The following is a 16,182-nucleotide window of genomic DNA, read 5'->3' as shown; positions in this document are numbered from 1 at the left end:
ATAATAGCCAGTTAGTTAGCAAAAGTGGGAAAAGTGTAACGTGACTCTGTACACAAGCCGTCTAAGCAACAAGAACCCCCAACCCCCAAAAGTATAGATTTCTTGAAAGTCATCAAAACAACATTTTCAGCTTTTTAAATGATAAACATGTCAAGTTTAAAGATAAGGATTCAATTAATTCTTCAGATTTTTCTTTTCCTTTTACAAATGTTGGGTCTGGACCTCGGTAAGAGACCTTTCCAACGATACAGCCAACGCTTTAGAATACAGTTGCCTTATTTGGGCGTAAGTAGTAGTTAAGTGGTTGAGTTTAATTTCGGGGTACCCCAGCTGAAAATTGGAGAGTGGAGGTTGATTTACAAGGATTGTTTCAATGTAATTTTAAGATACTCTTCTAAACTGAAAATGGATTAAGGTTTAGTGTCCAATCTGATTACCGCCCCTGGTAACCGCCCTATTGAAGAAGGAGTGTTGGTCTTACCTTCACCCCACTGGTTGTGTGTTTGACTTATTTATTAGTGCATAAAGTTCTACTGAATGAAGAGGAAGAAGAGGAGTGTCAACCATTCCTGCGCCATTCTGACAGTTGTAGTTGCCTCTAGTAAGGGAGAAATTAGGCCAAGAAGCTTTGCACCATGGGATGGGGAACAAGTCCTAAAAGTGGGTACATTAAAGAAGAGCTCTGCTGCTTCTTTTAATTACGTTTATTCTGGACAATCTAATCCTTGGCAACAGGTCAAGAAGAATTTGCAAGTGGCACGTTATCATTTCTTTCTCACCTATTGAATTATATACATTTGATTATTATGAAGGACCGTGTGTTTGAAGAAGAAACCTCAGCTGGACACGGTTTGCCACTCTGATAAAATATTATGAAGTCACAATTTACAGTAATATAAGAGGTAGTTACGGGGTCGCTGCCACAAAAGCTAATTAAGAGTCTGCCTGTAACTATTTAGCAGGTGTACAAGTCTCAATATTGTTGATCAATATGTTGGAGCCACATGTCAGAAGAGGGGATCACATCCAAACTGTAAGAATATGTCTAAATTAATATTCAGGCTTGTGAATTGCACACAGGACACAGTATCTGAATCATAAAAGCACATCTAAAGTGACCTGCTTATTGTTTGGCCATAACACCTTACAGGCAGCCCCATAATATAATACAATCTATTGTAGTGTGGTACAATGCTTTGTTGCATTTATCAGAACATCTATAAGATATGAATCATAAGTAGTGATGGACAAATCTGTCCCATTTCACTTTCGCCATAAAATTTGCGAAATGGTGAAAAACTTGTGAACCGCATTGAAGCCAGTGGGCGTCAAAATTATTTTGGCGCGCAACAATTTTGACACAAGCGACCACTTTTATACATGCGACTTTTATCCAAATTAGACGTCACCTAGGAGTTCCTTGAGTGATATAAAAGTACTTATAATATCACTTATAATATCCCTATTTTTCATCTTAGGCTGGGGAAGGCATTTCTATTGCTGTAACGTTTCCTGGTGGAGCCACATCTGAGTTTGCCGCACACCAATCCAAAATTGACTCGCTTTTGCAGCACTTTTGCGTCTGTGTATGACATCATCGTGCTTGGCGTGAATTTCAGATATTTAAAGACGCATCTTCCTTTTTCATGTTGCCCAATGTAGGTCTATCTTCATATTTCCTGGGTGCGACTGGTTTGTTCAGATCTTGATCCTTGACTCTTGCCTGTTCTTGATTACTGCTTCTTTGCTGATCATTCTTTAGATTCTAATTTTGTGCTGCGTTACTGTTGGTTCTGACTCCGGCCTGTGACCTTGACTACGTCTCTGTTTTCTGACCTTGTACTGCATTGTCTGATTGGTACCAAGCCAACCTGGCCAATGACTACGCTTCTTGTTCTAGGTTTGGGTTACAATTGTCCTACGTACAATAATTCATGTAGCCCAATTCCCAGTGTACCATATGAACATTGATTTAAACCAAAATGAACAGACCCTTAGCCCAAGTGATAGTGGTATATGTAATGTAGCTGTAATGTAGGAATCCCTTTCACACTATATGTAGCAGGAAACACTGATAAGAAAGTACAGAAAATAAGGCAATTAGTTCAGACATTCCTATAAAGCAGTTTGTATGTGAAGTGCTTAGTTTGGGTGCCATTAGTCAATGCCTTGTGTATTGTTTAGGTGATAATGTATGATGTGATAATGTGTGAGCCCATCACTCATCAGTCTTATCAGCAATTCCCACTTTTCCCTGTACCTTCACATCAGTCAGGTAAGAGGTTCCTATTGAGAGGATCTAGTGCTTATCTCTCCTCCCTAAGTCTTTGCTTTGCCTGGATGTGTCTAATGAAACAAAGAGGACAAACAAAAAGCTTTTGCAGAAGTCCAAGGTAGAAGAAGGGACAGTTTATTTTTCCTTTTTTTGTTTAGGCTTTTGTTTTGCTCTTCAGATTTCAATTTCTGAATTGTTGGGAAGTAAAGTATAAGACCTTTGCCTAGAATGAAGGAGACCTTTACTCAATGGTTGTCAAGTTTTTACAGTTCTAGTCCATCCTGGGAGGTTCTTTGACCAGGGCTGTTCCAACCTCCTTTGGCTCATTAAGTTGGTGCAGCTAAAGGAGTTATCAATAGTGTTATCAATCATTAAGCCATAAAACAGCAAATAGATAATCACCCTAAATTTAACCCTAACCTTCAAGCTGGGCTCTGAGGTCTATCTAGGAATCTCAAAGACGGGAAAGCAGTCAGTCAGCTGAGGATTGTGGGAGTGATTGACAGGCTGTGTGACTGATTTCCATTATAAATAAAGTTCAGACTTCACTGAACAATGAAAGTCACTTTGTGACACAGGGAGGGTCGTGTAGTAGAGCAGAATCAAGATTAAGGTAACGGCTTCGCAGCACTTGTTCTTCACTGCAACTTATTTTACAGTTTTGTCTTTTCCCAGACGTTAGTGACCTTTAAGCAGCTGCTAAAGTTACAATACTCTCCTGTTTGGAATCTTTTCAAACCTTTGTATGTACTGTCATTGGAAAGTTCATTAAACACTTTTGTCTTTGTTAAAAACATATAAACTAGAATTCCTGCCGAAATTCCGGGACATCAATGACGTTTCACTGCACTTCATTGATCCACCATTTCTACTTCTAGTCAATTCACAGGAATTCAGGTCAATCATGTGCACTGTTAAAGGATTCACCTCGACTTCTTTCTTTCTCTATCTGCAAATTCTACAAGTTGAACTTTGTATCTTCCCTCGTCCTTTGCACCCAGAAAGTAACCCCTATACCAGAAACCTACTATACATGCCAAGAAAATGGCGACCATGAACTGGATGTGCAAGACCCTCTGTTGAGCACAAATAATATTTGCAGTGATGTTTGGGGGAACCCATGAACTTTTACTACAGACCAAGCACATGAAAATACCTGTTGATTTGTTCCCTACTAGGCCTGCCATTTAGAAGTCTGCCGGTAGGTGCAAGGTGATATTTTCTATAAAAATACAGAATGGCCCATGCCTGGGGCTAGGGAAGCCCCTATACATTATAGGGTTAAAGGAATTGTTCAGTATAAAAATAAAAACTGTGTAAATAGATAGGCTGTGCAAAATAAAAAATGTTTCTAATATAGTTAGTTAGGCAAAAATGTAATGTATAAAGGCTGGAGTGAGTGGATGTGTAACATAATAGCCAGAACACTACTTCCTGCTTTTCAGCTCTCTAACTCTGAGTTAGTCAGTGACTATAAGGGGGGCCACATGGTACATAACTGTTCAGTGAGTTTGTAATTGATCCTCAGCATTCAGCTCAGATTCAAAAGCAACAGTTATGACCCATGTGCCCCGCCCTCAAGTCAATGATTGGTTACTGCCTGGTAGCCAATCAGTGGAAAGCAAGAGAGCTGCAAAGCAGGAAGTAGTGTTCTGGCTATTATGTTACACATCCACTTACTCCAGCCTTTATACATTACATTTTTGCCTAACTAACTATATTAGATACATTTTTTATTTTGCACCGTTTTTATTTTTATACTCAACTGTTCCCTTAAGTCTGGCAAACATCATTTAAATATGAAATAAACCCAATAGAATTATTTTGCCACCAGTACGGACTCATTCCGCTTAGGTACCATTAAGTACAGGCAACTGTTTTATCATCACAGAGAAAGCGCCTGTAAAATTAAAAGAATGACGAGTTGGTTGTTTAAATGGGACTGGGATGGGAAATGATGTTAATTTATATGTGAGCGTTCTGATAATGGGTTTCCATACCAGTAACATTGAACATTGCAGGAAATGTTTTACTCTATTAATACTTGAAGTTTATTTGTTTCTAATATTGTACCATAAATGTACTGAGTAATGTGAGTGATTAGTCCTAGAGCAGATCAAATGGAACGTTCAGATTTGCACTAAATATCCCCAGGCTCATTGGTAGGGATTTCATGTCGTCCATTATGGAAAGTATAAATGGCCCTTGTGTTTCACGTTGCTGTTGCTTTTTGGATTGGAATTGAGACTCATGTTGAACAGGAAGGGGAACTCACCAAAGAAAGTGAAGGGCTCAGCGTGTCCCTAGGGTCACTCATTGTGTTTTACATCAATTCATTTCTTGGGTTCAGATCTGCCTTCAAAGTCGAAATATCCCATAGAAGCCAAATCTGAATGTGCTTGTGATCAGAATATTGAGTAGGAGATTAGTGGAGATCAGTGGCCACATGTATGAGCCCTAATATTTCAATATCCATTTATTTCTATTAAACCTGGTGTCATGGAGTGAAACTACCCCGTTTTCTCCTGTAAATACAAAAGTGCCTGAGGGTGAGGGCTGGGGTGGCACATGAGTATCCCCTATCTGGCCCATCACATGACATATCATTTAGAAGTACAATTAAATGACCCTTTATGCCTTTCAGCTCTCACAGCTCACAATATAGTGATTTCATGTTGGTGCATTATAGGCATCTCCCTTCTCTTTCAGCCTCACACTGTTTAACATCCGAGCTTGTCTCTATGGAGTTGCTAAGGAGCCACAATCTAGGGTTTCCTTTTGTTCCCCACGTATGTGATTCCTCCGCATCTCTGCAAGGCCCATGTCTGAGGCTTTCTATGCTTCTACACTCATTCTAACAATTACCTTTGCTCTTCTTCCATTGATGCAGGGAAAATGTACAGAATATGAGAGAAATAAATACCTAGAAGTTCAGCTCAGCAAACAGGTAAGAATTATTCACTTTTGCTTCAGCTACAAAATACTAATAAAAAAATTGATTAATTTCTTCCCTCTGGCCACAGTCTATTTATGGAATAAGCTGGAAATGTACTGTATTCTCTGTATCAAAGCAGTTTCCACATGACGGTATATGAGGATATGAAAATCATGACGTAATACAAAGATAAAGAAAATGAAAGAAATAGTAACAACAACAACATAAAAGTGAGTAAGTTCTTTGCATTTAAATATAAGGGCATTGTAATGTTCACTAGTCCCATGTGTGGTCCCTACATACAAAGCCGAATGCTGTGACTACATATGTTGTGGGAGCATCAAAAGGCATCAGTATTGGCCCCTGCTTTGCTCACATCTCACATTCACGCTGGAAGCCCCAACAACTGTCAGGTCCTGGTACGTTTCCCTGTCTCCGGCCCTACTCTGCCTTCATTGCTCTACATTCCCTGTGTGTGTCATACTCACTTTGTTCTGCCAAGAGATAGCAAGTAAATCTCATGATTAATAATAATGTGTTAGGATATTCAGTGGTTGTTACCTTGGAAATGGTTCAGCAACCCAATCAGCTTCTTGTTAATTGCAAGAACACCATCCCATATAAGCCTAAGAGAGTGAATGTTACAAATTGGAGTGAATCATAATGAGGCCAAAAAGATTTGGTGCCACCAGATCCCACGGGTTATACATCACTAGTGAGATTATCATGACCATCAAACACAGCAGTTCAGTTCTATATGTGACAGTGGACTGACCTGCCTTCCCCAATAATGATGTGTATTATAATAATGATACTTCATGACATTCACTTACACATGGGCATTTTCATTTTGTTGTTTATCAAACACATGCTGAACGTGAAGAAATGCATTTATTTATACGTTTTTATTAAACGCAGCTAAATGCATTTTTTGTCAGTTCCAAACGCAATTCTCTGTTCTATTGGTCTCTGAACGCAGGTCAAGTGCAAGAATGTGCAGCAGCTGCATTTAATCAGACATGATGGAACACAAATGGAATACAACGCAACTCAAAACGCTCATGAGTACAGCCAGGCGGAATGCAATAGAATCAAATAGTGAATGCGTTTTAGTGCTTCTAACCTGCATCTCAAATGTACATTTAACACACATCAAACGCATTAAAAAAATGCCCATGTGTAAAAGCCGACCAGATACCCAAAAGAAGTGATTATTGTTTGTGTCACCAAGATACACTTTTTTGAATCTGCTTCACAAGCCATTCCTTGTTCTTCGTTAGGATTCCTTTTTTGTGCACAAGATTTTAAAGGAAAAACAATACCATTGATAGCTTTATAAAGCACATTTCCCTTCGCAGGTATCCATTAAACGCTTCAGCCTTTCCTGGACATCATTTCCTCTGTAAAGGGTCTCCCAAACAGCTTATAATAACACCGTATTTTAGTTTTATTCAGGATAGAAACGTAAGAATATAATCTAAAATCTGCCAGAGGAGGATAATATGGAACATACGGAGTTATATTGCTAAATACATTGTATTTGACCTTTAGCAAAAAATATTTAGTAACTTTTCATACAAGAAAACAAAAATGAGAACAAAACCAACCAGGAAGTAAGTGAGAAGAGGGCAGGAAAACCTCAGTAATGCCCCATAAGAGAGAATGCTTGGTCCTTTGTCAATCTGTCATTACTGCTATCCACGTATGCAGTACAAGATCACGTATACAATATAGATCATTCCTTGCACCTATTTACACAGAGCACTGATTTCCATAATTGTACTGCTCTGCTCCGTCCTACCCTGAGGCAGCGATATTCTCGGGGCAATCCTGTTGCCTGCCGACCCCCAAAGAGTGTCTTGCGTAGCAGACGAGGACCTGCAGGCTTTCCTACAAGTGAGGAATTAAATAAAAACCCAAACACACGGTGTCCTCCAGAGTCAAAAACAAAAGACAAAAACATTTGTGACAGATGTGATTTGTAGAGTGAAAAGAATTATCAGTTTGGTGCTCCATCATCTGCCACGTGGCTCCCTTTTACAATGAGAAAAACTTGGATCTCTTAGTTATTAGGTCAAGGAAAGAAGTGTGTTGGGGAACTCAGTGCACTCACTGAATGGTCTATCATACACACAGACATTCCGCACCACCACCTACGCTGCATTACACTTACATCTACAGCCGTGCTGAGCTTTATGCTGGCTGACTCACACTGCATTGCAGGCCTTAAGAACGGTACAAAGCTTACACTGTAGGTTATCAGCAATGATAAGCCAGCAAGTATCCAAGTGTCCTCAGTATGGAAAGGGAGGCCCCTTCCATACTGCTCCGTCAGATCACTAAGCATCAAAGGGGTGACTTGAGGTTGGGTGGGGTACACATCTTTCCAAAGCAACCCAATGCCAGATACATCAGAGAGACTTGCAATACTTGGGTTAGTTTGGAGACTGATGAATACTGATCAGCAACTGAATCTTGCTTCTCATCGTTTTTGCCCCCAACATTATTTCAAATAAATGGCTTGAGATGGTGCTGTGGCGTGGTAGAATACTAGAGAATACTGACTCTCTCTTCCAAAGCCCTCATCTCTGCATCTTCTGGTTCATAGGAAGGTAGGGGTAAAAGGTGAAGGGGGTACTGAAGGCAGTGCTGCTCAGAATACTGTTGCCAGCGGGGATCATCGCTCTCGTGGGTGATATAACGTTCCCCGATCTTGCACTCCAGTTCACGAAGGTCCAGCCAGGTCTGGTAATCCTACAAAGTAAATTGGACAAAGCAATGAGATGCAAAAGAAACCCTTGCTGCAAATCAAATGTATGGCAATGGACTGTGGATCATGCATTCTCAGCACTGAAGATTGCTTGGCCAGAAAGAGAACGTTTTTTTCCTCTAAACCCAATAGTAACCTAACATTCTCATTACTCAATAAAAAAAACATGTAGCCTTATGTGCCATGGAGAAGAGAAAATTTATAGGCAACTTGCACTCCTGTTCATTCAATTTTAGGGTGGTGGCATTTCCACCACTCTTAAAGAGCTCCTTAAATGAAGCAGTGCCTGCAGTTCAAAATCCAAACTCACAGCATATTTAATTTCTTCTCTGGCACATAGGAATGAAGCTACATTCGTTACTTTGCAATCATGATCACGTGTCTGTCTGGAAGACCTTGTTGGTCTTACACCAATTTCCCACACATCTTTTTTTGGACAGTTGCAGCTTGAAAAAAAATTACAAATGTACTTTATTCATGGTGGGACAGTAAATCTGTTTGCTAATCTTATTCACTTCAATGATGTGACAATCAAAACAAAATAATATCAAGTGTGGGAGAAGAAAAGCCTGTATATGTATATGACTATGAAGATTTTCATTCATCCAAGTCATGGTATATCTAAGAGTTTATATGCCGAGAACTTCCCACACCAGTCAGTTGTACTGAAGAAGCTGCTCGGATGAGTAGTGAAACGTCTTCAATGATTACTCAGCAAGTCCAGTTGTTTTTTGAATTAGATATGTATATCTATAATACAGCACGGTGCTAGCATTGCTTCCATGAGATCTAAGGTCTGGTTGTGACACAGGTCTGCTAGGCGTGTGTATGTTCTCTGCATGACTGCGTTGGTTTTCTCCTCACACAAAATATACAGACTGCTGATGACTCCCTTCTGTTTGTATTGTGTGTGTGAATTTGATAGGGTCTTAAATTGTAAGCTGCACTGGGGCAACGACTGATTCTATCTCTGTAAAGTGGAGTATGTCGGAGGTATTCATAAAATGAACAATACAGCATACACAGAAAACTAATATCGCATAAAAAAATAATGGAATATTGAGACACATCTGTCTCTGGGATGATATAAATTACAGAACTCATTTATGATCAGAGCAGTATGTGCAAAGAGCAATTTCTGAATCAAATCCCCATATTTTTTAACAAACAATGTAGCATACTGACCTCTACTTTGGCAAAAAGGTGACAAAGAATATACATTTTTTTTTAAGCAATTTTCCAGTATACATTAACTCTAAACTGTATTTTTATATGTAATTGCTGTTGAAGAAAATAAGTCTGCCCTTTGCTATTAACTACAATGCTGTTTCTTGCTAGATGTATCACTGAGACATTGCAATGCCTGTAATTCTCTTTTTTACAGGTCTTTAAATTAAGATCTAAGGCATTGTGGAAACTGGAGTCTTGTCTGTTGTCAGGAGGGGATCTGACTGTTCAAGTCAGACCCAGCAGCTAAAAGGTGGTTTACATTTACTGATGTCCATTAAACAAGAAAAGATAGCTATGGTACAGATGGATTGTGTTCTGGCTGAGAGCCCCATAGCTAAACCACACATTAGACATTAAGGGTAAGGCCAGACGAGGAGATTCGGGGAGATTTTGTCACCTGGCGACTTATCGCCTGAGGCAACTTTGGGCGACTATTGAAAACGCATCGCCACGTGTGCATTAGCGCAGGCGATTTTGCGATGTAGCCTATGGGGAAAAGACGCTGAGGCAATTCGTGGAGATAGTCGCGCAAAAGAAGTGGCGATAAGTCGTCAGGCGACAAATTCTCCCCGAATCTCCTCGTCTGGCCTTACTCTAAAGTGTCCTCCATTCTGTATATTGACGTGGTGCTTACCTGTAACCAAGGGTGGTTGAGAGTCTTGTCAACACTATAACGCTTTCTCATTTTAACCTGCAGCAGGTTGTTGATCAGATCAATGGCTAAAATAAAAGGAATTTGTTTAATAGGTATTTGTGAGATTCTCATTAAACAAGAAATGATAATCATAAACACACTATATGTTGGAGATATTCTTCTGAGACCTCACAGTACAGTAGTTAGCCGCCATAGACATGAATAAAAAAGCTCCAATACAGCACTGACATATTCAGAAATAATATCCGTCAGTTAACCTGGGTGCTCTCATATACGCAAGTTGCCCTGACAACATAAATGCAGCATTTCCCCACAAACAGGAGAGGTACAATCATTATTTCTTTCCTGAGGAACCTTTAAGCTCTGTGGGCTATACTCATAGCTCTCACACACTATAGTGCTATGGTAGCAAGTGGACGGAGGGTCTTTTTCCTATTACCCTGGATTTATTAAGACTACAGAATACCTTCAGTCCAATGGATTCTCATTGTAGTGGATTTCCATCTCTACTAAACCTTTGTGCATTTAAATAACCTCACCATCAGGAGAGATCTCTTTCCATGGGGTTGGAGGGTACATAAAGGCAGCATTCTGGATCTGGTCATTGATGTCTTCATCCTCATTAAATGGGAAAGTTCCACTCAGGCTGACATAAATAATGACCCCCACAGACCACATATCCAGTGATCGGTTGTAGCCACGGTTTCTCAGCACCTCAGGAGCTAGATAGGCCGGCGTGCCTACAACAGAACGCCTAAAGGACTTCTCTCCAATAATGCGAGCAAAGCCAAAATCACAAAGCTTCACCTGAAGGACATGAAGAAAAATATGTTACAGAAAATAACTTTAATGTAAGAAAAAGAAAGTAGACAGGCTGAATTTACTATTCAGATGTGCCCAGGATATGTTATGGTTCACCGATGAGTTCTAGCAAAGAAGTCCAACACACATGCTTTCCCAAACAAATATACTGTCTCGACCTTGCATATAAACCTTCACACACCAATATGCCTTATGTATTGTTACTGGCAGCAATTAATCCAATTAATATCAAGTGGTTCATACTATAAATAAGTTCTACTGAGTTATAACTCACCTGCGGGAAAGGGTCAGCTGAGGAGAGCAGCACATTCTCTGGCTTCAAGTCACAGTGGACAATGTTCTTAAAATGAAGATGTCGCAGGGCCACTAAGATCTGAAGAATGGCAATGGCTAATTAGTTAGGGAAAGGACAGTGTGATGCATAATATGTCGGGGGATATAGGAACAAAATTACACACTCCACTGGTATGGCAGTCATTTTTGGACTTTTTCAGTTTAAAGAGGTACGGTTTCCCCTCAGCTCTTATCAAGGTTACAGAATATATGGAAAATACTGGTGCCTTAGTCATTCAGCCAAAGGTCGAAGAATATAAATCCCCCCCCCCCAAATGACCTTCAAGCTGGGCTTGAAGAATTATCTGGGAGAGCAAATAGGAAATTTCCAGTTGAGATCATGTAAATTGTAAGATAATTAATTCTATGTTAATGTGATTTCCCTGAGTAAAGAGAATCCCATCAAAGCCAGGTCCAATGGCCTTCAAATATATTAGGCAAATGTTAACCTACCTAGATCTAGTCCTCTCCCTGTTATGCATATGTTTACCTGTGTGACTAGGAATTTGGTAACACGATCTGGTAACCGTCCTTTTTCACTTGATAAGATCATCTCCAGCATATCCCCATGCAACTTTTCCATGACAACAAAAACCCTCTCTGGTGTTTCAAACATACACTCCAGATTGACCACACCTTGATTATGCAGGTTCTAGAGAAAGAAGAGCAGTGGATAATGTCAGAAGGAATACGTAACTTTCCAGCTGATTCAAATAAACAGCCAATAACTGAGGGAACACAGATGGATACCTGCAAAATAGCAACTTCGTTTCGCAGTTGATTTTCTTGCTTAGTTGGAAATCGCAATTTGTCGATAATTTTTATAGCCACATCTCTTCCGGTCTTCCGGTGCTTACCTTTACAAAAAAGGATTCCATTCACAAAAATGAACAAAGTACGCATATTTATTATGTTCTTTTTTATTAACGAGGCTAAACTCATCCTCCTGGCTATTTAAATATATATTTCTATAAATATAGAGGAAACAATTCTAATCGTTTTGTATTCGTGATTTGGAAATACAGCATTACTAGGCCTCACTTCTGCCTCGGACATACCTCCATACACAATGCCAAACTGGCCAGATCCAAGAACCTCGTCTGGAAAGATCTGGTACACGGAGCTAATATCCTGTAAGAAAGTAAATGTACAAAACATATTAGCTACAATCTGATGTTATTTTAAGATCAAACAAAATACTATCTTCAAGGGTCTATTTTTCATCAGGCTGCAGGTACTGTGTGCTCCTTGTTATTTAGCCTTTCTGCTAAAGACCCTCTTCTAGTATGTCGACTTCAAATTTTCAAAGGGCCACGGTTTGATAAATCTTGAAATTTAAAATTGAATCGAGTTTGGATTATTCACTATTCGAATTTGAGAGTTTTGACTATGAACAAAATGTGAAAATTAAAATTTTAGAAGCTCTTCTTAAAGGGGTTAGTAAATTTCAAACACTTTTTTCAGTGAAGTTGGTTCACCAGAAATAAATATTTTTTGCAATTACATTCTATTTTCTATTTGTGACGTTTTTTCCAATGCTGGAGTGAAAGTTTAATTTTTCACCTTCTAAAGCAGCTTTGGGGGGGTGTCGCTGACTCTATAACTGTTTTAAATTCATACAGCGGGTGACTAATCTCCTCAAATGCCTTTTCTCCGGCAAGAATGTGAATCGCCGGTGGGATGGCATATGTATCACTTGCCTAACTAGGAAACTTTGGGCGACTTCTGAAAACAAAGCAATACGTATGCCATCCCACCAGTGTTGCTGAGGAAAGGCATTTGAGGAGATTAGTCGTCCGCAGTAGCGAAGATTTATCGTTTGGCGACGAAACTCCCCCTGTGCCACAACCCTAAATGAGGGATCGTTACATCGTACTAGTGTTGCTTATCACACGGAAAGACAAAAAGACCATCCTTACCACATTCTCCTGCACTTGGCAGTTGGAGACCGAGATGCTGATTGAGATGTCTCCTGGAATGATAAAATAAGCATTAAGTCAGACTCCTGGGGAGAGTAACCACGTTGATCCTTGTTTTATTAAGTAGCGTGTATTAGTCCAAAAAAGGATAGAGACAGGATACAACTAGATGCGCCTTTCTTTTTAAGGATCAAAATGCAATCAAGGAGGCTTATTTATGAAGCAACAACAAATCCTTGTTTTAAGTTTCTCTCTCCCACTGCCCTTTCTTATGGTGACTGCACATGGGCGGATCCCTGGCCTTTTACTACTCATTTCCCCTCAGATCCTGCCAGTGCATTTGAGTCAGGTGCACAGACAAGGTTCAGATAATTATTATTATAGGCAATAGAAAATAAATTCACAGCATTTTGCCACCTGCCCCCAAACTGTGGCCCTAGCCTTACACCTCAAGGATTTCCAAACAGGGCCAAAATGATCTAGCTGAAATACACTGGCTCTTTTGAGCCTTGCCGTGGACAGTAGCCTCCTCTCATTTCCCCATTGAATTGGCTCAGCACAAACAGACTCGGCGGGTTTCGGCAAAGAACCGAGAGCCTCTGCATTTTGAGCTGAAATCCGTCAAAGTCTGTTTGCGCCAAGACGATTCAATGGGTAAAAGAGAGGAGGCTAATGTCCATGGTAGGGCTAAAATCAGTGTATGCTATTCTCCTCACAGAGGGGTTTTATCTGAATATTCGCAATCTGATTAACTACCTTCTGCTCCTTCCACAATTGATTACAAGAATCAGGAGGCTAAAGTCAAAGTCGTTTCAGTTTCTGTTTGTCACATTTTGCTCAAGAAATAACAAAAAACAAATAAAACCGTATTCACTATTCACTGACCTTGTGTTGAAGAAAGGGATGTATTTTAACAATTGACTTGTCTTTTACATTGGTCCATTAAAAGACAATGGGGCACAATTGTTGACAACAGAATAACACCATGAATATCAATAGATTTCTCTTAAAACAAGGGCCAATACACGTAAATGTGACAATATGAGAACTTACGGTGCTGGCTGCTGCCATCATTGGTTCCTTTTGGATTGACTGGCATCAATGCATGCTGTATTGCGATCTCCCACATTCTTGCTATGTCCAACCCTGCCCCACTAGTCGGCATGATATTGCCCATTTCAGGAGCCACAGGCTGAGGCAAGTTCTCACCCACATAGTACACTACGTTGGCAGTTGTCATTTCAAAGCAGTGGGGGTTGGCTCCAGGACAAAGAAGGGATAAATCTTTGGCAGGTTCCAGAGATAATATTTCCGACAGAGGCATTTCCTTAAAACAAAGCAAAAGGGAGATTTAATTTGTGCCCAAAGAAAAGCGTAAAACATATATTTGCCAAGATGACGTCCAGATGCATATAAGCTTAAATACAGACATAAAAATGGATATTTTAGTCATGATGGAAAACATTCACATGCTTGGAAAACAACGTGAAGTATGTAAAGTAGAAAATGATTTCAATTTACAAAAAATGTGCAATAAACATTGTCCTGTTTAAATGGTTTCTATTTATTATATAACAACAAACACTCCTGTCTTGCTTTATTGTAGGGATTGTATACATATAAAAAGGTCCTATTTATCATGCTGTGTAAAACAGTGGAGAAAACGATCACTGATGATGTTGCCCATAGCAACCAATCGGCAATTAGATTTCAACCTACAAGTTAGAAAACAAAAGCGAAAATGGGGTAAATTACCCTTCATCTGATTCACTGAAAACACTGACCCCCAAACCCTGCTGCACAATCATCCCTTCATGTGAAATCTCACAGCAGAAACCCTGGTTGGATTCACTGCGGCAACTTCTCATAACTCTGGATACATTTCTTAATCTCCTGATGCCCCAGCATGATTAATGCACCAATAATGGATTGCTATAAAGTGCTTTGAGTTACATGCAAAAAAAAAGGCACAATATAAATATAGACCATTGTTGGAGACCAAAGTGGTAAATAAGTGGGTTTTTGTTCTATTATTAATGACAGTAAAAAAGATAAAGATTAGCTGAGAAAGAATAAATGACTGAAAGCTGAAGCCCTAATACGTCTAATATAAAAAAAGCAAAACGTGTAAATGCTTTCACAATATGTGCATGTTGCTATTTCCGGTCATATTAGCTATTTATCACTTATAGGACCAAAATACATCGCTTGCATTAGAGCTTGTTCTTTATCTACATTACACATAAATACCGGTCCTTTCCTTTGGGGTTTCCGGACTTCAATTTTATTTTAGGAATTTGTACAATTATATTCTAACTAGCAAAAGTGTCAGCCACAGGAAAACCCATGTGCATGCAAGAAGCGCCGTTATTTCTTTCTGCACAAGAATTCAGTAAGGCCAGACGTGTATGACCCAACCAAGTCATATTAATTCTTATTAGTCTCTATTTTGATCTAGCTTTTCCAAATACAGCCTGTTGATTGCTTTAATAAACTCTAATTAATTCCATAACAAAACATTTGCTGCAATTGTTGCAATAATTACCTTGTAGTATTTGCTTCCAGTATCATTTTGAAACAAAGTGATGCACTTGCTGTCCAGTCTCCAGTAATGCCTTTTTCTCTGTTAAAGTAAGAAAGCAAGAGGTGACAATCAGCAGTTACACAACGTTATAACATAGAAAACAATCCCGCCAAAAGCAGGACTTACACAGTTTGATGCATGTGCGCAAGACTTTCAATGAGCAGCATATATGGAGCATTGAGCATGCTTTCAGGTCATGTTGTCTATAAAGAACTAAATAGAAAGTGACAAGTAAAGCAGCTTGCCGTACACACTCAGATCTTCACCTGATTTAAAAATGTCCGGGTAATACCTTGAGAAATGACTGCATAAACTTGCGCTAGGCACCAGAGAGGATTTTATAAACTGCCAGATATTAGTTAGGCAGTTGGTCGGGCAGCCCCTATACACAGGTCAATAAGCTGCTGACACTAGAGGGGAAAAGTTTGCAGCTTTTCATCGGCCTCAGTATGACTAGTTTAAGAAATGCAGAAAATGTAAAGTTTGGTGATACCTTTTATTGGCCACTTAAATAAGTAACAATTGCAAGCTTTTGGAGCATACAGGCTCTTAAGAAAAGACATCTACAGGCAGCTCCAGTCAATATGTTCACACAAAGCTATGCAGTTTAAACCCAAGGGGCTTCTTTCTGTTCTAAGACAACACACAAAAAACCTAAT

At 39.5% G+C, this 16,182-nt stretch overlaps 1 protein-coding gene across 1 annotated transcript in view; it reads right to left on the bottom strand.

Moving 5' to 3' along the window:
• Positions 1 to 6,633: 6,633 nt before the first annotated feature.
• Positions 6,634 to 16,182, bottom strand: part of prkd1.S (protein kinase D1 S homeolog) — a 42,313-nt gene continuing 32,764 nt past the window's right edge. The window contains exons 8-17 of the mRNA XM_018232192.2: positions 15,485 to 15,562; positions 13,993 to 14,266; positions 12,940 to 12,992; positions 12,079 to 12,151; positions 11,771 to 11,877; positions 11,511 to 11,672; positions 10,962 to 11,060; positions 10,405 to 10,672; positions 9,845 to 9,930; positions 6,634 to 7,964 (exon numbers count right to left, since the gene is read on the bottom strand). Of these exons, the coding sequence (XP_018087681.1) occupies positions 7,761 to 7,964; positions 9,845 to 9,930; positions 10,405 to 10,672; positions 10,962 to 11,060; positions 11,511 to 11,672; positions 11,771 to 11,877; positions 12,079 to 12,151; positions 12,940 to 12,992; positions 13,993 to 14,266; positions 15,485 to 15,562 (1,404 nt within the window). The 3' untranslated portion in view covers positions 6,634 to 7,760. The remainder of the gene's footprint in view (positions 7,965 to 9,844; positions 9,931 to 10,404; positions 10,673 to 10,961; positions 11,061 to 11,510; positions 11,673 to 11,770; positions 11,878 to 12,078; positions 12,152 to 12,939; positions 12,993 to 13,992; positions 14,267 to 15,484; positions 15,563 to 16,182) is intronic.

This window comes from Xenopus laevis, chromosome 8S (genome assembly GCF_017654675.1).
Source record: "Xenopus laevis strain J_2021 chromosome 8S, Xenopus_laevis_v10.1, whole genome shotgun sequence".
In the NCBI taxonomy this organism is placed as follows: Eukaryota; Metazoa; Chordata; class Amphibia; order Anura; family Pipidae; genus Xenopus; species Xenopus laevis.
The sequence above is the reverse complement of the archived record's forward strand: the minus strand, read 5'-3'. Positions and strand labels throughout refer to the sequence as shown.